Genomic DNA, 22,466 nt, shown 5'->3' with positions numbered 1-22,466 from the left:
ACAAACCAGAAATACAATGTTCTCAAAGCCACAAGTCTAAAGAAGTTATGTTTCAATTTTCAAGATGATCAAACAAAAACTGAGGTTCCTGCAAGCTTTTTTCTCTGTAAAATCGCTGCAAGTGTAAAGAGTAAAATTAAGGCTCCGCCTTTCAAGACCACACAAAATCTGACTGCACTGCTTGGCTATTATGAATAAAACTATGCCCCATTTTTAAAAATAGCCTTTGGAGACAGAATCATTTTGTTTATGAGACTCTAATGTATAAGATAATGTACAGTTTTACAACATGAATGCTGCTCAGATTGCATAGTTTGTTGAAGAACGATGATGAAGGGTAATTCTTTCAGGTGATATCTCATGTAAACAATGGAGAATATATCAATATTTCTCAGATTTATCACTTTTATGGACAAAAACTGCCATTGGATGTTTTTCATTGAACACTTGTCATGGACAATTGACTCAAGTATGGCGAACTGGATTCATAACAAATGTATGATGTCCCGTTTTGATATTGCATGTTTTAATTTGTACTCCTGGTACAAATAACTAAATTGCTGTTTCTGGAGCATTGCTATCGTGAAACAGAGATCGGATATCAATGTTGAACCCTTAGACCTTTGAAAAGATGTATCATTTGTTAACATTAATAACATTTATAGATGGTAAATTATATATTAAATGTAAGCAGAGTGACGTTACTACCGCATCCGGGGGAATTGCGTATCAACAGGTTAATCATTTTGCAACAACATTTAGAGGTGAATTAATGAATTAATGTAGTGATAGATACTCTGCTGTTATAAATAACAAAGCTGTATAAGAGTTTTGAGTGTTGTCAGAAAAAAATAATATAGAGGTCCTGGGATGTGAACTTAGTAGAATTTCTGAGTTGCCTTCTCATAATTACAGTAATTCCAACATTACGTGAATGCATCATTAATATCTGAACTCATGGAACACTGCGGGTCCAATCAGATTAGAGGACCGAAATAACTGTTGTTTAATGTTTAATCTGAATCAGATTTTTTTTTTTTTCTAATCTTGAGAAATAGCTGTCGTTAGGTGTATCTAGTAGAGGGTTAAGGGAATAAAGCGAGGCTGTTTACTAAAAAAAAAAAAAAGTATTTGTAATTAGATTAACTTTTAAAATGTCAATAATTACATTCCAGTTACTTTAAATAGATTACATATAAATTACATTAAATGTCATTTTCTTTCATTGATTTCTTTTTAACTAATGTTTAATGAAAGGAGTGTTAATTAGTACTTAGTGTAAAAAGGATATTTTAATCAAAACATTCAATCGGAAATACAAAAATAATCATATTAGATTACTTAAAAAGTGTAATCTAAAAGATTATGTTACTGATTCTACAATTTTAGTTGTGTACTTTGTAATCAGTACCAGATTTCATTTCAGACCAAAACCTACCCAGCAATGCCAAGCAATTGTCTGTGAGAAATCAATTTATTTTCATATTTATGACAAAATGCTATAACAATTTAAAAGGTCACTAGTGTATTAGTGTAAGGGGCTATTTTGAGGGTGTGGGAAGAGCCGGTTCAGTTTACAAGGAAGCGACTATTCCTTCCTTTCTGAAATTATCATTTGTCAGAATGCCTCAACTTTTGGTTTCATGACAAAGTATCAATTTTGAGGGTGTGGGAAGAGCCGGTTCAGTTTACAAGGAAGCAAACTAAATTTTGCAAACTAAAAAAATGATCAATTTTGCAAACTAAAAAAAATGTGACACCATCTTTATTGAAAATAATGGATTTGCAGCACCCTCTGACAGTATAAATTATGTGTTAGTAACCTAATGCATTAAATCAAATGTGGCAAAAAAATGAATGAATGTCATCACCACTCTTACTGTTATCAGACTAAAAAAGTGTTTCCAATCCTGTTTTCAAACTTTTGATTTATCAGGATGTTTCTCAGCTGGTACAGGCCTAATGGCACTTTTCCACTGCATGTTACGGTTTGACTCGCCTCAACTCGACTCTGCTCACTTTACTTTTCTGAGCTTGCATTTCTATTGCAATTTAGTGCCACCTCAACTTGGGTGGGATTATAGGCTGATTGTCATAGTTGTACCGCCTCTACTGCCATGACATCATCTTAAACAAGACACAAAATGACCAAAACAATAACACGACCGCTAGCTGTTAGCTGCTAGCTCATTGTGCTGCATATAAAGCAGTTGTTGCATGGAGATTTTACACAAGTGTAACAGTTAAATTGGCCTGGTTGTTTTAGAAGCAAGCTTCCAGTAGCTGGTCAACTAAATAAAGTGAAGCTTTCAAGTAGAATATAGAGTTAACATAACAAAACATACCATCCTCCATTATGGATCAACGCCAGTCCCTCCCATTGCTTGCCGGTTTAGATAGCGTCCATTTGGTCGAACCACTTCACTTTTCCTTGATAGTTCTGGAGTCACTTTTAAGTTTTTTTATTTTATTTTTCCTACTCTGTTGGTAGGTCCGGTGGTAGCTGACTGTGGCCAACAGCTGATACACTTCCTGAGAGAATTTTTCATTTCGCTCATCGCTAACGAGTGGACCGTCTGCACCTCGTTTATTGACCACGGCATGGTTTTGCACACAGCCATTTCTTTTTTCGCAATTCGAAAGTCCCGTGAACAAATGATACTGTTAATGCTGTTGCTATCTTTAAAACTAGCGGGTTGATGTCACGCTGGTAGTGACGATTCTCCCTGACCAATCAGTGAACTGCAGGATTTTGACGACACATTTAGTATCGGCTCGGCTTGCTTGGAACCTCGAACGAGGATAAAAAAGTATCAGGTACCATGTACTATCCACAGTGGAAAACCCCAAAAAGCGTGTTGTACCGCGCAGTGGAAAAGCCCAAAAAAGTGAGTTGAGTCGAGTTGTACCGCGCAGTGGAAAAGCCCAAAAAAGCGAGTTGAGTCGAGTTGTACTGTGCAGTGGAAAAGCCCAAAAAAGCGAGTTGAGTCGAGTTGTACCGCGCAGTGGAAAAGCCCAAAAAAGCGAGTTGAGTCGAGTTGTACTGTGCAGTGGAAAAGCCCACAAAAGCGAGTTGAGTCGAGTTGTACTGTGCAGTGGAAAAGCCCAAAAAAGCGAGTTGAGTCGAGTTGTACTGTGCAGTGGAGAAGCCCAAAAAACCGAGTTGAGTCAAGTTGTACTGTGCAGTGGAAAAGCCCAAAAAAGCGAGTTGAGTCGAGTTGTACTGTGCAGTGGAAAAGCCCAAAAAAGCGAGTTGAGTCGAGTTGTACTGTGCAGTGGAAAAGCCCACAAAAGTGAGTTGAGTCGAGTTGTACCGCACAGTGGAAAAGCCCAAAAAGCGAAGTTGAGTCGAGGTTGTACTGTGCAGTGGAAAAGCCCACAAAAGTGAGTTGAGTCGAAGTTGTACCGCACAGTGGAAAAGCCCAAAAAGCGAAGTTGAGTCGAAGTTGTACTGTGCAGTGGAAAAGCCCAAAAAGCGAGTTGAGTGGAGTTGTACTGTGCAGTGGAAAAGCCCACAAAAGCGAGTTGAGTCGAGTTGTACTGTGCAGTGGAAAAGCCCACAAAAGCGAGTTGAGTCGAGTTGTACTGTGCAGTGGAAAAGCCCACAAAAGCGAAGTTGAGTCGAAGTTGTACTGTGCAGTGGAAAAGCCCAAAAAGCGAAGTTGAGTCGAGTTGTACTGTGCAGTGGAAAAGCCCAAAAAAGCGAGTTGAGTCGAGTTGTACTGTGCAGTGGAAAAGCCCAAAAAAGCGAGTTGAGTCGAGTTGTACTGTGCAGTGGAAAAGCCCACAAAAGTGAGTTGAGTCGAGTTGTACCGCACAGTGGAAAAGCCCAAAAAAGCGAGTTGAGTCGAGTTGTACTGTGCAGTGGAAAAGCCCACAAAAGTGAGTTGAGTCGAGTTGTACCGCACAGTGGAAAAGCCCAAAAAAGCGAGTTGAGTCGAGTTGTACTGTGCAGTGGAAAAGCCCAAAAAAACGAGTTGAGTGGAGTTGTACTGTGCAGTGGAAAAGCCCACAAAAGCGAGTTGAGTCGAGTTGTACTGTGCAGTGGAAAAGCCCCATAAGAAACCCTAATTACCCATTTGCCTATACCCAAGTCTCACCATGAGCCTCTTCATTTCATGGACTATTTTTCTTTTTCAAAAAGAATGGAGAGAGATGTTTGTCTGACATTCAAAGGTCTTGTTCATGCTAATCAAACACACTTTGCATTGATTGTCTGATCTGTATGTCATTTGCAAAGCCTTGTTTTGTTCGTTTTTTCCAGCACAGGTCTGTGCCAAGTCTGTTGGAACACAACTTTCCGAGATTTAAAAGAATTCTGAATGTGTGGTTTAACCATTTGCTTTTAAACTCTGCAACATGGTGCTTGTTGAATGTTAGGTGCACTGTAAAATGAACCACAGTTTAGCACCAATGCAAAGAGAAAGAATTCTGTAACTTGAACTGACGTTTTCAAGGCCTTTGCACTTTCTCAGGAAAAGAAAGACTGATGCACTAATATTGTTGGAGGAGTTTTGAATTGTGGGTGTAAAAAAAAAAAAAAAATTTGTTTTAGACATAATGTATAGATTTCTTTACAGTTACATTGATGAATTTTGGAACTATATTATTGTATACCTGGTTGTTTGTACATTTGAAGCTAATAAAATGTGCCGTAAAGCATTATGAAAACAGTGTGGTCTGAGCTGCTTTCTTGGAACACGTCTTTACATCAGAGATGTTTTAAAAGTGCAGATTATATATAATACACTAGTTCCAAGGCTTGTTATATACAGCTCTTGAAAAAATTAAGAGACCAATGCAAAATGATGAGTTTTTCCGGATTATTCTGTGAAATACTGACAACATTTCTCCCAAATTCCAAATAAAAATATAGTTATTTAGAGCATTTATTTGCAGAAAATGACAACTGGTCAAAATAACAAAAAAGATGCTGTGTTTTCAGACCTCGAATAATGCAAAAAAAACAAGTTCATATTCATTTTTAAACAACACAGTATTAATGTTTTAACTTAGGAAGAGTTCAGAAATCAAAATTTGGTGGAATAAATTATTTTCAATGACAGATTTCATGCATTTTGGCATGCTCTCCACCTGTCTTTCACATTGCTGTTGGATGACTTTATGCCACTCCTGGCACAAAAATTCAAGCACCTCAGGTTTGTTTGCTGGCTTGTTGCCATCCATCTTCCTCTTGATCACATTCCAGAGGTTTTCAATGGGGTTCAGGTCTGGAGATTGGACTGGCCATGACTGGATCCTGTGGTCCTACATCCACACCTCGATTAACCTGGCTGTGTAGCATAGAGCATTGTCCTGCTGGAAAATCCAATCCTCCACCTGGTCGTTTAATGGTTAGATGGAGAACAGGAGAGGCCTACAAGCCACAGTGCCTCACACCCATTGTGAAATCTGGTGGAGGATTGGTGATGAGCATTATTTGAGGTCTGAAAATATGTCATCTTTTTTTGTAACTTTTTCTGCAAATAAATGCTCTAAATGACAATTTTTTTATTTGGAATTTGGGAGAAATGCTGTCAGTAATTTATAGAATAAAACAAAAATGTTCATTTTACTCAAAAACATACCTATAAATAGTAAATCCATGGAAACTGATAATTTTGCTGTGGCCTCTTTTTTTCCAGAGCTATATATATATATATATATATATCTATCTCAGGTCTTACCTAAATGGTGCACATCCGCTTATAAGTCGAGTCAGTCTAGACCTCTGCCTAATGAGATTACATTATGACTGACTGCCCATGCTCTATCTGAATCTTTTGTAAACATATGATGGAAAAATGAGAACTTGAAGGAGAGATATGGAATTGATGGACTTGTTTGGGCTGATGATTTGTGTGGTAATTGTTTGTCAAACAATAGTAAACTGCTGTGCTGTGTTGTGTGTGTGTGTGTGTGTGTTTCTTTATTTTGCTTTGTTGAGTTTGAGCAGTAAAACCTGTTTCGGCTCTGTAGTTGCTAAGGAAACTGTCTTTTGGGGAAGGTTTTGGTAGCTTAGGGCAGGTGAGTTAAGGAAAGAGGATCCATCTTGCATGTTTTCAGTGATATTAGGCATTGGCTACAGTTAGGGTTGCCACTTTTGAAGTTTTAAAATAAGGGACACTTAAATGAGAGGGGGGTGGGGGGGTCATAGCCCCTAACCACATCCTTCACAGTTTTAGCACAATGTGTGAACTTTTCAGATGGTGCGTTACCCACCATAGGCACATTTTCCAACTTATATCAATGTTTAATTAGAGATCTGGAATGATTTCACCGTGATGCCATCTGACCAGCTTAAATACGGGACACATCGCGTCTCGTATTGATTCGATACGGGATGCATAATTTTATCTTTAAATATGAGACAATCCCGTATTTTACGTGATGGGTGGCAAACCTCTACAGTGTCTAGCACTAGATGACACAGTGAGAGGATAGAATTGAATGGAAAGGATAGTGCTTGAGCTACACTGAATATTGACTATGTATAGGTTAATCTCATGAAAAAATGTACAATTCACATTTTGCCCCAAAATCAGATGAAAAGACATTCTAAGGACCATTAATATTTTTAGAATTTTTTTTGTCATGTCATGACAATTAAGCACAACAATTCTAATTACTGTAAACATCTGGATGTGATATTTTACTTGGATGAGTTTTTGTGTAATTCACAATTATTCTCAATCAAGATTGATTCTCATTAGATTTACTTTAATTAAATAATACGGTATTATACTAAATATTAGTGTAATACAATAATTGTTCTATTAAAATCAACATCAATTTAAAGCAACACCACAAATATTAAAGTTACAAATTCATGAAATACTACTGTGATGTATTACTTCATTTTAAATATTTTTTATTTTCTCTTTGAGAAAACATGGAAATGACACAATGCAAACAATGTGAATGGTCCTAAAAATAATAATACAAAATGAAATATATATATATATATATATATATATATATATATATATATATATATATATATATATATATATATACAAAATTTTACAAATTATTAATATGAATAAATCATGAAAATAATAATACTAAATATATATATTTTTTGCGATTTTTATAAGCCAATCATGTGACAGTAGTGTAATGCATATAATCGTGCAGATATGGGTCAGGAGCTTCAGTTAAATTTCACATCAACCATCAGAATGGGGAATTTCAGTGATTTAGACCGTGGCATGATTGTTGGTGCCAGATGGGCTGGTTTGAGTATTTCTGAAACTGCTGATCTCCTGGGATTTTCATGCACAACAATTTTTACAGTTTACTCAGAATGGTGCCAAAACAAAAAACAACCATTGAGTTGTTGAGAGAGGTCAACGGAGAATGGCCAGGCTGGTTCGAGCTGACAGAAAGGCTACAGTAATTGTAGTGAGCAGAATTCCACTTCTGTCAGCCAAGAACCGAAAACTGAGGCTGCAGTGGGCCTACCGTCTGAGGACATTGGCAGAAATCCAGATTTGTCAGACCAGCCTATGTTTTTCCAATCATCTACTGTCCAGTTTTGGTGAGCCTATGCTCACTGTAGCCTCAGTTTCCTGCTCTTAGCTGATAGTAGTGGTGCCCAGAAGGGTCTTCTGCTGCTGTAGCCCGTCTGTTTTAATGTTCAACGTGTTGTACGTTCAGAAATGCTTTTCTGCACAACACTGTAATGTGTGTTTTATATATATATATATATAATTTTATATAAAATAAAAAATATTCAGATAATTAAAATGCATTACATTCTTGTGGCAGAAGAGTTAATCATTGATAAGACAAAAAGCATCTTTAGAATACAATGTATAGTTTTCTACCATATTATGGATCATAAGTCAATCATTGGCATACAGTTCACAGCAATCCATTTCACAAGTGAATTTGTCAATCAGTTGGAGATTTATTATGAGGGCTTGTTTTAGGTCCCGTCAATTTACACCTGCGTCAGACATGCTTGTGTAGCGTCTCAGGTGCGTTGCGTCATAAACATAACATTAGGTCACTGTGTCAAGTTAAATATAGTTTAATACTCAATCTTTAAACACATCTTGAGATCTCTTAGTTCGAATTTGCGCTCCTTGAGTGTTTTGAACACAAGAATGTAATGCATGTTTGTGTTGTTCTGCCTACTGAAGTGTTTTCTTCACTGTATAAACTGCGCGTTGCTCATACAGCTGAAATTTAACTTACTGCCCTCTGGAGTAAACAGGTGGTACTACAAGCTTACATTTCTCAGGAATCTTCCTTTTTATGGTCCGGGGGCATTGTGATTAATTGCGTAATTCTTTTTACCCGTTATTTTTTATAAAATTAATCGCACTGAATTAACGCGTTAAATCGACAGCCCTAATATATGTATATATATATATATATATATATGGCAAAAAAATATTAATAATGAAATTATAATACACAATATATTTTTTCTTTTTTCTTTCTAATCTACAAGTGGCATGTGGCTATTTTTAGTGTCAGGTCATTTTCTCTTATTTGTCATAATTTCTGCCTTAAATGTGCCTAAAATAAAAATAGCTCAGATGCAACCTTTTAATAATTAGGGATAACATTTACCATAATGCAGTAATTGTTGAAGTTAATTAAAAACATCCTATCCAATAGAGAGAGAGATTAAGCCAGTGTTTTGGTAAATTGGCTTGGCATTAATGCCATGTGTAGGGCTTGAACTCTTCTCACATATTAAAGGGATAGTTCACCCAAATATTTAAATTCTCTCATCATTTACACACCCTCATTAAGTCCAAGGTGTGTATGACTTTCTTTCTTCAGCGGAACACATTTGAATAAAAATTGAAAAATATCTCAGCTCGGTGGGTCATTAAAATGCAAGTGAATGTAGATTTCTCTTTTGAAACTCCAAAAATTACAGACAGTAAGCATAAACGTCATCGATAAAATTCTAAACTTCTAAAGTGACATGATCGCTTTTGGGACAAAAAAAGATAAATATTTAAGTACTTTTTAACTCTAAATCATGCTTCCGGTCAGGAGTGGTATCCGCTTGTGACGTAATGGCATTGGCATTTGAATCAGGTGAGAACTGACACATGTGCGTCACAGCCGGGAGAGCAGTGCTGTATACAAGTGAGAACACTGTACAGCAGCTTGGTTGTATTTCTCTGTTTCTTTACTCACAATAGTGCATTTGTGTGCTTATCCTGGATGTCTCAACTTAGAGAAGAATGTGAGATTACGTCTGTATCCATGGCAACGTGAAAACGTCACTCGAGAGACCGCTTGAACTCCACCCTCTCCTGAAAATCACCTGAAGCTTTTGATTATAGTTAAAACGTACTTAAATATTGATATTTTTTCACACTATAAGTCATCATGTTGCATTAGAAGACATTTAACAGCTGGTGTTGTATGGATGATGTTTATGTTGACTCTCTGTGATTTTTGGAGTTTCAAAAGAGAAATCTTTATTCATTTGATTTTTTAAGGACCCACTGAGTGGAGATATTTTTCTGTTTTTCTTCAATTGTGTCCTGCTGAAGAAAGGAAGTCATACACACCTGAGATATCATGAGAGTGAATAAATAATGAGAGAATTTAAATTTTTGGGTGTAATATCCCTTTAACTCTCATACTTCCAGCAGCTTAAACTGCATGTGAGTGTTCAGTGTCTGATCAGTTTTCTTTCTCTGTCCACAGTTAATGACTTCACAGTGATCAGAAAGAAGTTTAAGTGCCCATACTGCAGTTTTTCTGCCATGCACCAGTGCATCCTGAAGAGGCACATGCGCTCACATACGGGTGAGAGGCCGTATCCCTGTGATATCTGTGGAAAAAAGTTCACCAGGAGGGAACACATGAAACGCCATACGCTGGTAAGTTCAGAGCATTACCATGATGAGCCAACAGGGGGAGGCAGTGAGTCGATATAGTTACTGTATATGATACTGTATATGATATATTTCAAATACAAAATATATCATAATTCGTATTTTTAATTATTTTAGTTTTTTTGTTTGTTTACTTTATAGGCATATTTTAGTTACAGTCTAAATTGATGTAATGATGAATGTAATGTTTTAAACTAAGCGTACCACAAAAGCATATATACATTTCTTTTGCTTTGTCTTCTCTGGCTGCAAAAACAAACCTACAGCGCGACCAGTGTTGTCCGATTCAGGAACTGAAGACTCTTGTGAGCCAGTTCTTTTATCCATCTCTGAGTTAAAGTTTTCAATCATTCTAATGAATCATTGAGCAAATCAGTCAGATTACCATAGCTTATGAATCATTAATGTCCAACTCTTAATAAACTGTGTAATGTGTGCTTAATGAAATGTGGTTCTTGAGAATTTAAGACAATATTATTATTGACTGGTTGTTCATATAAAAATTGTAGGCCTAGTTAAAATTTTTGTAATAAATATTATTTAAATTAAAAACTATATAAACATGTTACAAAACAGTATTGATATATTTAGTATGTATTGAAGTTCAGACCAATTGTCTGGAGAGACTGCATCCGCGGTGGAAATAATTGTGGAAATAATTTTAATGAGTAGGCTACATTTGGATGATTTAAATGAACAAAAAGCTAAAAAACTAAATTATACAAATAAAATAAAATATTTAATGAAGCAACATTTCTTTTCATTTTTTTTTTTTATTGAAAGCTAAACGGCATATTTGCTTTCGTAAAGATGTTTGTGTGGGAGAGATTTGGGTCTCTTGTGGGCCCCTATTAAATATAGGATTCTGCCATATCCCATAAACCGCTCTTATGACACTTTTCTTTGCACTTATTGCCAGCCTTTTTTTTTAACACCTCCTCTCCTCCTCTCTTTCTTAAAGCAGTGTATTTACTGTGTCTTCTCATGGGAGGCATGCACTAAACATGCTTTGGCACATGCTCTTGGTTGCTGTGTGGCTAAGAGAGGTGCCACAGAAATTAGCTCTGGTTTTGAGCATATCAAAGGGCCTGTAATAGTGTGACATGATAACAGACAGCACTGCTTCTGCTTAGCACTGAAACGTTTAACACCTAAACATTGCTTAATTCATGATCCACACCATGATGGATCGCACCTGATATGCTACCCCGCAGTGCGTTGCCGATGGTTCGTATAATGTAACGAAAAATTCAAAGGATTGCACCAGAGACTGCACTTGCTGCAGTGCTTCTTTTCCCTTGCAAAGCCATCACTGACTGCAGCTACACAGTTTACTGTTATTTCAGATGTTTTTGGAGGCATCTGAGTATATATATATATATATATATATATATATATATATATATATATATATATATATCACTTAAAAAAAACAAGCCTTTTCATGGTATCATTGTTTTATGAACATGTACTATGGTAACTAATAACATACAAAATGACACAAACACTAATAAAACCAATTAAGTAGTATCATGGTTTATGGACATGTGCAATGATATTCTTTTACATAACTTAGGAGTCATCTAAAGTTACTTTATCATTCAGTACAATGCTATACTGTATATTAGTGAGTCTCAGCTGGTGGGTGGACTTGAGACCTAAAAATATGTATGTTCTGATTGGGTTGAGGACAGCAGGACAATAATGCTATATGCAACTAATAAAATGCAACTAATCATATAGTTTTGCATTTAAGATGGCAAAATAATAATAAATGGTCTTATCAACTTTTAATAGAGTGGAGTAAATAATTCTAATATCTTTTGTAGGAATGTACCAATACCACATTTTCTCTTCCGATACCAATCCCGATTTGATCACGTGAGTCTGTTTTATTCACAAATAACCAGCAAATGCTGTACAGCTTCACTCAAAACATAAGATGGCTTTTCAGCATCACTCAAATAAACAGTCCACTTTTCAGCTTCTCTCAAAACAAGACTTTCTCTCCGGGGAAAGATACGACGACTCTGGTCTGCCTGTCTCTCCTCTCTCTTTGAACTGGCCATCTTTTTATCTCCCCCGACTCTCACTGTAAACATAGAGATTCTCATTAGTCACAATTCATGTCAGGTGGATGTCCTTACTGCTTTCTCTCTCCCCAGATGGGAGCTCGACCACGCCCTCACCTCCACATACCCCCACTGCCCAACTCAGACCGGGAAACCATCCAGACTGCCCACACCCCCCACATGCCCCTGTTCTACAGAAGAAGTCCGTGACAGCCATCTGTGCCCCCGTCTGTAGACCACCTAGAAACAAATAGTAACTGAGAGTGAGGACCGCCCACTTGATGGCCAAACACTCCTTCTCTGTGGTGCTGTTCTTTGTCTCTCTCATAGAGAGCTTTCAACTAAGCTTTTCGCTCCTCCACCTCCACCTCTTGGGAGCCCCCTGTCCGACGCGTCCGTCTGTAAAACAAAAGGTAGTGAGAAATTAGGGGAATGCAGAAGTAGCCCACCACAAAGTGCAGCTTTTACCTGCATGAAAGCTTGTTGGCATGACTCTGTCCACTGGACCGGGTCTGGGACTCCCTTTTTAGTAAGATCAGTCAGCGGGCTGGTGACATCGGAAAAATTAGGCACAAACCTTCAATAATAGCCGGCCATTCCCAGAAACTGTCTCAGCTCCTTTTTGGTCTTGGGTCTCGATTGCTGTGGTTTTATCAATTTGAGGTCACACCTGGCCTTGACCCAAGTGGGACCCCAGATACCATACCTCCACCCATCCAGTTGCACTCTTCTTCAGGTTTGCTGTGAGCCTCGCTCATCGCAGCGACCTCAAAACCGCTCTCAGATGCTGCATATGCCGCTGCCAATCATTAAAGTAAATAATGATATCATCCAAATAAACAGTGGCATACGCAGTGTGCGGTCTGAGGATTCGGTCCATAAGATTCCGCCCCAAACCGAACGGAAAGGTCACAAATTGGTGTAATCCAAATGGTGTGGAGAAGGCCGTTTTTTCACAGCGTTGAGGGTTGAATAAAAGCGGGCCGAGCCCAACCGATTGAGCAGTTCGTCAATTCGAGGCATTGGTTGGTTGGTTAACTTTATTATCCGCATTGTGGAAAATTGTCTCTGGCTTCACCATACAGTAGTACATCACAAACAATATATAAATATACATATACATTAAAAAAGGCATACAAAACAAGACAGAAGTCATCAATCCCTTGCATTTAAAATTTTAACCGCATTGGGAACAAAAGATAACTGATAAACTTTCTTCATTGCACGTGGTTGCCTATAACGTCTCCCTGATGGCAACAGGTGAAACTCACCATGAAGAGGGTGAGACACATCCCCTACTATCACTAAAGCCTTTTGCTTGACTCAAATTACCATACCACAAGGTCATGTTAAAAGTTAAAATACTTTCAACAAAATTGTTATAGACCATTTCAATTATGTTCTTACTCGCACCAAAGTGATTTAACCTCCTGATCAAATACATCCTTTGTTGAGCTTTCTTACAGATGCTGTCAGTATTCTCTATAAAACTAAGTTGAGCATCTATGTGTGTCCCCAAATACTTCAAATTGCAAACAAATTCTATTGGATTCCCACGAAGTATTACAGGTTCCAACTTCAAAATATTCCGCTTATCTCCAGTAATTACCAATTATTTTGTTTTATCCACATTTACCACAAGTGCACTCAGCTGACACCACTCAAAAAGGGCTTTTATGTGCTCTTGGTATGTGCGAGTCCTACCCATTTCTCCTACTTGCAAAAGACCCACAAGAGCCATTTCATCAGCATATTTAAAAAGACGAAACACCTTATTTCTAATTGTAAAAGAAAATAGAACCGTGATAAATTGCTCCTTGTTGGGCTCCTGTGTTTGATATAATTGTTCCAGACATGTTGCCATTAACACCCACTCTTTGAGGACATTTAGAAAGGAAATCTTTAATCCACCAAATAAGTCCCCTGTTAATCCCCAAATGAATCAATCGCTGAATAAGAATATGGATTTTCATTGTGTTAAAAGCTGACGTAAAGTCTAAAAACAAAATCCTAGCATAGTTTGTAGTTTGTTGTACATGTTCAGCAACTGAATTATATAAAGTTAACACAGCATCATCAGTACCTCTAGCTTTTCTATATTAAAATTGCAATGGATCTAGAACGTCACTCACATAATTCATTAGATGCCTCATGATTACTCTTTCCATGCATTTTTCCAATACAGATGTGAGGGCAATGGGTCTAAAATCCTTTAGCTGTTTAGCTCCTGGTTTTTTTTTTGGTATGGGAATGACAGTAGATATTTTCCATAAATTTTGTACTGTTTTTGCATTTATCAAAAGCTGGAATAGTTGAGTAAAAACCCCAGTCAATTGATAAATACAGTCTTTCAATACCCACCCATTCAGCCCATCAGGTCCAGGTGCCTTATTAGGATTAATACGAGACAAACAGTATGCAATCTCATATTCTTCCAGGGTGTACGTGCTTAACAACTGGTTTCTCCTGTTTAATCTTTGCCCGATATCTGGGGAATAAATGTACAATATTGTGGTATGACTTCCCCAAGGGAGGGCGGCAAATAGCTTTATAACCATCAGCAATATTTCCAAAACATTTATCCAAAATGCGTGAAAGTCTAGTCGGACAATCCAAATATTGGTATAGAGCGGGTAGATAGGATGACAGATCACAAGAGTTCACATCCCCCAGAATAAATACTGATTGTTCAGACGAACGGGCCAGCACATCATTAAAACATTCTGCTATTTTGGTCCCGGCTTTTTCATAGTCCGGTCCGGGAACATATACTAAAATAATTGTTATTTGTCCAAACTCCCTGGGGAGATAAAAAAGTCTAAAAGACACAGACAAATTTTCGAAATCCGGAGTGCAAACTTGTTCATGAATTCGGAATTGAGTTGCCCATCTGTTACCACATAGATATACAGACCTCCTCCGATAGCTTTATGAGATGCAATTTCATCTCTGTCTGCTCACTTAAAATCTAAAGTCTAAAATCACTATCATACTTAACTTTCAATGATAGTTCATCCATTTTACTTCGTAGGGACTGTACATTTGACAAGGTAATTACAGGCAAAACGGGGATGCAGCCTCTCCTTTTAAGCCTTTGGCGCACCCCACCTCTTGATCCTCGTTTCTTCAGTGAAGTCCTCTTGCATATCCTTGTCCTGTATTTCCTAAGCAGGTCTTTACAATCCTCTGGCAATTCCACTTTCGGGCAGTTATTCTGTAAACGGGGGACTTGTAACAGAAGTTCCTCCCGATTATACACGAGAACGCCACTCACGGCGTTCACCTCCAAGCCGACTGCTGCTAGCCACATCACCATATGCACCATCACCCAGTAAATAAAGCATCTCATTTTCGTATTTAACATACTAACTTTAGCACAGAAAAAGTAAAAAAATAAATAAACAAAACAAATAACACTAGAGGTTTGGTTACAACCTGAATCCAACAAGGCTTGGTATGTACCCCCTTAATACTCACGGGTATTTGACCTCCCCGGTCAGCAGCGGTAGGATGTGGACTACCCATTGCATCCGCTTGGGCCATGTACTCATAGAGCTCCAGAAAGGCCTCCGGCTCATCTTGCATCCCCCATCTTCACCAGCATCACATGGGCGGTTCGCTGCTGCTTTTCAGCGTCACTCAAATAAACAGTCTGCTTTTCAGCGTCACTCAAATAAACAGTCTGCTTTTCAGCATCACTCAAATAAACAGTCTGCTTTTCAGCGTCACTCAAATAAACAGTCTGCTTTTCAGCATCACTCAAATAAACAGTCCGCTTTTCAGCGTCACTCAAATGAACAGTCCGCTTTTCAGCGTCACTCAATTAAACAGTCCGCTTTTCAGCGTCACTCAAATAAACAGTCCGCTTTTCAGCGTCACTCAATTAAACAGTCCGCTTTTCAGCGTCACTCAAATAAACAGTCCGCTTTTCAGCGTCACTCAATTAAACAGTCTGCTTTTCAGCATCACTCAAATAAACAGTCCGCTTTTCAGCGTCACTCAAATGAACAGTCTGCTTTTCAGCGTCACTCAAATAAACAGTCTGCTTTTCAGCGTCACTCAAATAAACAGTCTGCTTTTCAGTGTCACTCAAATAAACAGTCTGCTTTTCAGCGTCACTCAAATAAACAGTCCGCTTTTCAGCGTCACTCAATTAAACAGTCCGCTTTTCAGCGTCACTCAAATAAACAGTCCGCTTTTCAGCGTCACTCAATTAAACAGTCTGCTTTTCAGCATCACTCAAATAAACAGTCTGCTTTTCAGCGTCACTCAAATAAACAGTCTGCTTTTCAGCATCACTCAAATAAACAGTCTGCTTTTCAGCGTCACTCAATTAAACAGTCTGCTTTTCAGCGTCACTCAAATAAACAGTCTGCTTTTCAGCGTCACTCAAATAAACAGTCTGCTTTTCAGCGTCACTCAAATAAACAGTCCGCTTTTCAGCGTCACTCAAATAAACAGTCCGCTTTTCAGCGTCACTCAAATAAACAGTCCGCTTTTCAGCGTCACTCAATTAAACAGTCCGCTTTTCAGCGTCACTCAATTAAACAGTCCGCTTTTCAGCGTCACTCAAATAAACAGTCCGCTTTTCAGCGTCACTCAATTAAACAGTCCGCTTTTCAGCGTCACTCAAATAAACAGTCCGCTTTTCAGTGTCACTCAAATAAACAGTCTGCTTTTCAGCGTCACTCAAATAAACAGTCCGCTTTTCAGCGTCACTCAAATAAACAGTCTGCTTTTCAGTGTCACTCAATTAAACAGTCTGCTTTTCAGCGTCACTCAAATAAACAGTCCGCTTTTCAGCGTCACTCAATTAAACAGTCCGCTTTTCAGCGTCACTCAAATAAACAGTCCGCTTTTCAGCGTCACTCAATTAAACAGTCCGCTTTTCAGCGTCACTCAAATAAACAGTCCGCTTTTCAGCGTCACTCAAATAAACAGTCTGCTTTTCAGCGTCACTCAAATAAACAGTCCGCTTTTCAGCGTCACTCAATTAAACAGTCTGCTTTTCAGCGTCACTCAAATAAACAGTCCGCTTTTCAGCGTCACTCAAATAAACAGTCCGCTTTTCAGCGTCACTCAAATAAACAGTCCGCTTTTCAGCGTCACTCAAATAAACAGTCCGCTTTTCAGCGTCACTCAAATAAACAGTCCGCTTTTCAGCGTCACTCAATTAAACAGTCCGCTTTTCAGCGTCACTCAAATAAACAGTCCGCTTTTCAGCGTCACTCAAATAAACAGTCCGCTTTTCAGCGTCACTCAAATAAACAGTCCGCTTTTCAGCGTCACTCAAATAAACAGTCTGCTTTTCAGCGTCACTCAAATAAACAGTCCGCTTTTCAGCGTCACTCAAATAAACAGTCCGCTTTTCAGCGTCACTCAAATAAACAGTCCGCTTTTCAGCGTCACTCAAATAAACAGTCTGCTTTTCAGCGTCACTCAAATAAACAATCCGCTTTTCAGCGTCACTCAAATAAACAGTCCGCTTTTCAGCGTCACTCAAATAAACAGTCCGCTTTTCAGCGTCACTCAAATAAACAGTCTGCTTTTCAGCGTCACTCAAATAAACAGTCCGCTTTTCAGCGTCACTCAAATAAACAGTCCGCTTTTCAGCGTCACTCAATTAAACAGTCCGCTTTTCAGCGTCACTCAAATAAACAGTCCGCTTTTCAGCGTCACTCAAATAAACAGTCCGCTTTTCAGCGTCACTCAAATAAACAGTCCGCTTTTCAGCGTCACTCAAATAAACAGTCCGCTTTTCAGCATCACACAAAACAAGACTCTCTCTTTTTAGGGACTGATATGAAGACTCTGGTCTGCCTGTCTCTCCTCTCTCTATGATCTGGCCATCTTTTTATCTCCCCCGACTCTCACTGTGAACATAGAGATGGTAATTGGTCACAATTCATCTCAGGTGGATGTCCTTACTGCTTTCTCTCTCCCCAGATGGGCACCAGGGGTGGAAAGAGTACTGAAAATCATACTCTAGTAGAATTACTGTTACTTCCAAAAAGAAAATTGTGTGAGTAGAGTAAAAGTAACTGACTAAAAAAAAAACTCAAGTAAGAGTAAAAGAGTAGCTCATTTAAAAGTACTCATGAGTAGTGAGTATTTAGTACTGAGTTGCAAAACCTATGCCCCATTATGATGAACACTGTATAACTTTTAAAATACATCACTTATCTATGATAAACACTACATGAATCCGATTAAAAAAAAATAAAAGGGAGACATGATGTAATGTATGAAATTAAAATCAGTTTATTTGTAGGGTCTAAATTTCCCTTAAAGCCGACAGAGCGTCATTGTTGTGCGTAAAACATGTTCAAAATAATGCAAGGAATGCAAAAAAATACTAAATAAGCAGGCACGTCATGTCCTGCACAATAGAGGAGGTAGAGCAGGCATGAGAGAGGTTGTTTGGAACAGGGGCTACATCACGCTTAAAAAGGAATAATTCACCCAAATATGAAAATGCTCTCATCATGTAGTCACCCTCATTCCATCCCAGATGTGTAAGACTTTCTTTCTTCTGCAGAACACAAATTAAGATTTTTAGAAGAATATCTCAGCTCTTTTGGTCCATACACATAAAGTGAATCGGTGCCAAAATATTGAAGCTCAACAAATCACATAAAGGCAGACTTACAGAGCTGAAATATTCTTCTGAAAATCTTCATTTGTGTTCTGATAGACATCTGGGATGGCATGAGGGTGAGTAAATGATGAGAGAATTAACATTTTTGTGTGAATTATTTAAGTTGCACATGGGGGGCCACCAGAGGCGGCGGCAGCCGATTTTGCCGGGGCTTCAGCCCCGAATGTTTTAGTGTAGCCCCAAATGTATTTTGAAAAGTTGACTGACAAATATGAAACCGGACAAAAGCCTATGTAAACCCCCGAAATCATAAGTTGCCTTATTTCATTGTGCTTTGGCTTTGCACATACTGCATACAGCCTGTAAAAATAGACATAGGCATGATCTAGCCTATAGAATAAGTTTCTTTGCTGTCGGTAGCCTATGGGCGACTCCGTTTCTTCCTCTCTGTTGAATATGCAGCAGGTAGGGGAGGAGCTTGCACAGTCGTTGACATCAACTAACGTTACTTAGTGGCGAGATAACAGCAGTTAGCAGGAAAGACAGCAAAAATGAAGCAAATGAGGATTTGGGGATTTTTCTGAAATAAGTCAGTGGGTAAGAATTCATATTTGTTTTTGTCCTTAAAGTCTGAAGATCATCATCTAGCTGGCTTTCACCCACAGTAGGCTAAACCTCAAGAGGTCCACTACCGACTGTCATTACATGTTGTAGCATCTAGCCTCCTTGTTAGCGCATCTGCCTCTCACGCCGGAGACGTCGATTCTAGTCCCGTTCGGAGTGTACTTTTCTTGTTTATCAGGTGTTGTTTTCGCTAAGGATAACCAATAAGCATTAGCATAAAATGTATGTGTGACTTGTTTTGTGATATTAGTTTGTAGGAAATATACACTTTGATTTGATTAAATGGTTTTGTAGAGTGTAGCAAAGATGAGCAACAGACTGAGGAGCAGCAGCAGCAGCTGTGCCAGAATCAGGCATGGAAACAATTAATCAGTAACTTTACTTTAGAGAAAGTTAAAAGTGAAACATTGTTTATCCCAATGCTCCTAATGAAAGGATTTTGAGAGATGAACATGGAGAATTATATACATTTTGATGCCATGTTGTGTCAATGAACTTAGACTAAAGTTATTCATGTAGTGCTTAACTTAGGATCTTATACATCATTTTGACTATTTATGTCAAAAAATATCAATCATTTATATTAAAAAAAATTTTTTACTTCACTTTACTCACCATAATATAACTCTTTTGTGATGACTTTATGTTAATGTACATGAAAATTCAAGAATCATGATAGATCTTAGGTCAATCCCACTGATCTGCTCTTCCCAATACATTTTCTTCAATGGTATTGGTCTACAATTTGAAATATTTTGCACTTGATGAATTAGTTGTTTGAAGCTGATTTGCAATAAGTTATGTGCTGTATCTGTTCTTTTGCATCACAGATGATTCAGGGAGGAGAGAGGATGTTGAGGATAGTACTAGAGTGGAAGATTTAGGAACTGTCAAACAGGCCCAGCCAGAGCAGAACTCAAATAATACCCTCTCACCAGCTTAGGACTACAGAGAAATGGTTGCTAGTGTGAAAATAAAATTGTCTGGGCTAAGCCCCGGATGTCCTTCAATGCTGGAAACGCCTCTGGGGGCCACATTGTCCTCCTTATGTGATACAATGTTCAACATTGATTTAGTTCTTGTATCTTTTAAGCCCAGCAATAGTTGTGTTCTCGTTTTAATGCATGATGCACAATTTTCTGAAGTTTGTGACTGGTGGAATGTTTTGCCTGAAGTATTGCTAAAAACATCAGTATCAGAGTCAATTCTGATTCAAATCTGTTCATTGCATCTTTTGTTGTTGACATCTAAAGTCATGCATCCCATCACACTCTATGAAAGCTAGCCAAATTAGGCAGATGCAAACATGGACGGGTTGCATGACATGTCCTCACACTGGAAACCAAAAAATAAACCTATGCAAGGTTAAAGGAAATGTAATCTAGCGTCAAATATGGGGTTCGGGTTTTGTACGGTGTTTGGTTGCCACTTGATGTTCAATGTAATTTGTGGGTCCTGAAGCAAAACCAGTTGAGAACCACTGATATGCAGCACTGTACAAACATTTGCCTTAAGATGGTTATTTTGTATCTTCTGCTGAAGTGTGTAAATAATAAAAAAAAAAAAATAACATTTTTAACAGGAAATACCTATTTTAGATTCCCAAAGCATTCCTTTTGCAAATGAGTACAACAAGGAGTCCCGCAACAGATGATATGGCCCCCACAGGGCCCAGATCTCAACATTATTGAGTCAGAAACAGGAGCAATTTTCTAAAGGGATAATTTACCCCAAAATTGTAATTGTGGAATAATTTACTCACCTTCATGCCATCCCAGCTGTGTATGACTTTCCTCCTTCTGCTGAACACAAAGATTTTTAAAAGACATTTTCAGCTCCGTTTATCCTCACAATTCAAGTGAATGGTGACCAAAACTTTGAAGGTCCAAAAGGGACATAAAGCCAGCATAAAAGTAATCCACAAGACAACAGTGGGTAAATCCATATCTTCTGAAGCAATATCATAGGTGTGTTTGAGAAATAGAACAATATTTTAGTCCTTTTTACTTTTTTTTTTTTAAATCAAAATTGTTACTTTTACTTCCACGTTTTGGTAAATAAGTGACTTTCACTTTCACATTCAGTGACCTACTGGTTGGAGCTGGTCAAAGGTGGAGATTGATAGTAAAAAAGGACTTTAAATTTAAAATTAAAATAAAATGTATGTCCTTTTTGCACCTTCTGTGTTCTGGTCACCATTAACTTGCATTGTGAGGACCAACAGAACTGAGATATACTTCTAAAAATCTTAATTTGTGTTCTGCAGAAGAAAGAAAGTCTTACACATCTGGGATGGCATAAGGGTGAGTAAATGATTAGATTTAAAATTGTTGGTTGAACTATTCCTTTAATTACATAGAACTATGACGAGTTCTCCAAGATCCTGGGAACAACCTACCTCCCAACAAGCTTGACCACCTTCCGGTCTCCTAAGTACTGTTTTTAAGTACAGTGCTATTATAAATGCAAGGGTAGTTTCAACAATTATTGAGGTTTTATTTTAGTTTATTTTTATTTATTTATTTTATTTATTATTTATTTATGTATTATTTATTTTATCACTGCACATTGTATTAAGTTAATTGATAAACACAAATCATTTATGGCATTATTTTTTAAAACATCCTCACTATTCTTCTCAACTGCCTAAAACCTTTGTTTAGTACTGTTTATCAAAGTACCAAGGTATTGTCATCTAATGTGCATGGCAAACAATACTTTAGTAAAATGAAATTAAGTTATGTCTGTTAAAACAGCATTTTCACTCTTTATCAGGTGCACAGTAAGGACAAGAAGTACGTGTGTAAAGTATGCAGCCGTGTCTTCATGTCGGCTGCCAGTGTAGGCATCAAACACGGCTCCCGTCGCCACGGTGTCTGCGCAGAGTGCTCAGGTCGAGGCATGGCTGCCCTGCTGGACCAGAATGGCGAGGAAGGCTCCCCGGAAGAAGAGCTATTGTATCCTGGTGACCACCGTTTCCCTGACAACACCACCAATGGCGACGGAGAAGAGGAGATGATGATTGAGGCGGAGCTGATGGGAGGAGAAGGGGACGAGGAGAACAGAAAATGGGGAGCAGGCTTAGGGATGTCGCAGCGAGATGACAGACAAATAGACGATAGTAAAGAGGAGAGTGACTCTGCTCTGGAAGGAGATGCCAGGGCAGGAAGTGAAAAGGACTTCAGCTGGAGTTCCTAGTCCAATGCCTGGCGCCTAGTCCACGCTCAACCATCTAATCCTATTAGGAGATATGCTTAAGAAGGGGCAATCAGATCTCAGTTTGTGGAAGGAGCTACA

The 22,466-nt window shown here is 38.2% G+C and overlaps 1 protein-coding gene across 1 annotated transcript in view; it reads left to right on the top strand.

Annotated features, from left to right (window-relative positions):
- The window catches only part of LOC127628383 (zinc finger and BTB domain-containing protein 46-like), a 164,533-nt gene extending 142,166 nt beyond the window's left edge, over positions 1 to 22,367 (top strand). Inside the window, exons 5-6 of the mRNA XM_052105103.1 lie at positions 9,685 to 9,860; positions 21,945 to 22,367. Of these exons, the coding sequence (XP_051961063.1) occupies positions 9,685 to 9,860; positions 21,945 to 22,367 (599 nt within the window). The remainder of the gene's footprint in view (positions 1 to 9,684; positions 9,861 to 21,944) is intronic.
- The last annotated feature ends 99 nt before the right edge of the window (positions 22,368 to 22,466 follow it).

The sequence above is a fragment of the Xyrauchen texanus genome, chromosome 35 (assembly GCF_025860055.1).
Source record: "Xyrauchen texanus isolate HMW12.3.18 chromosome 35, RBS_HiC_50CHRs, whole genome shotgun sequence".
Lineage (NCBI taxonomy): Eukaryota > Metazoa > Chordata > Actinopteri > Cypriniformes > Catostomidae > Xyrauchen > Xyrauchen texanus.
The sequence above is the reverse complement of the archived record's forward strand: the minus strand, read 5'-3'. Positions and strand labels throughout refer to the sequence as shown.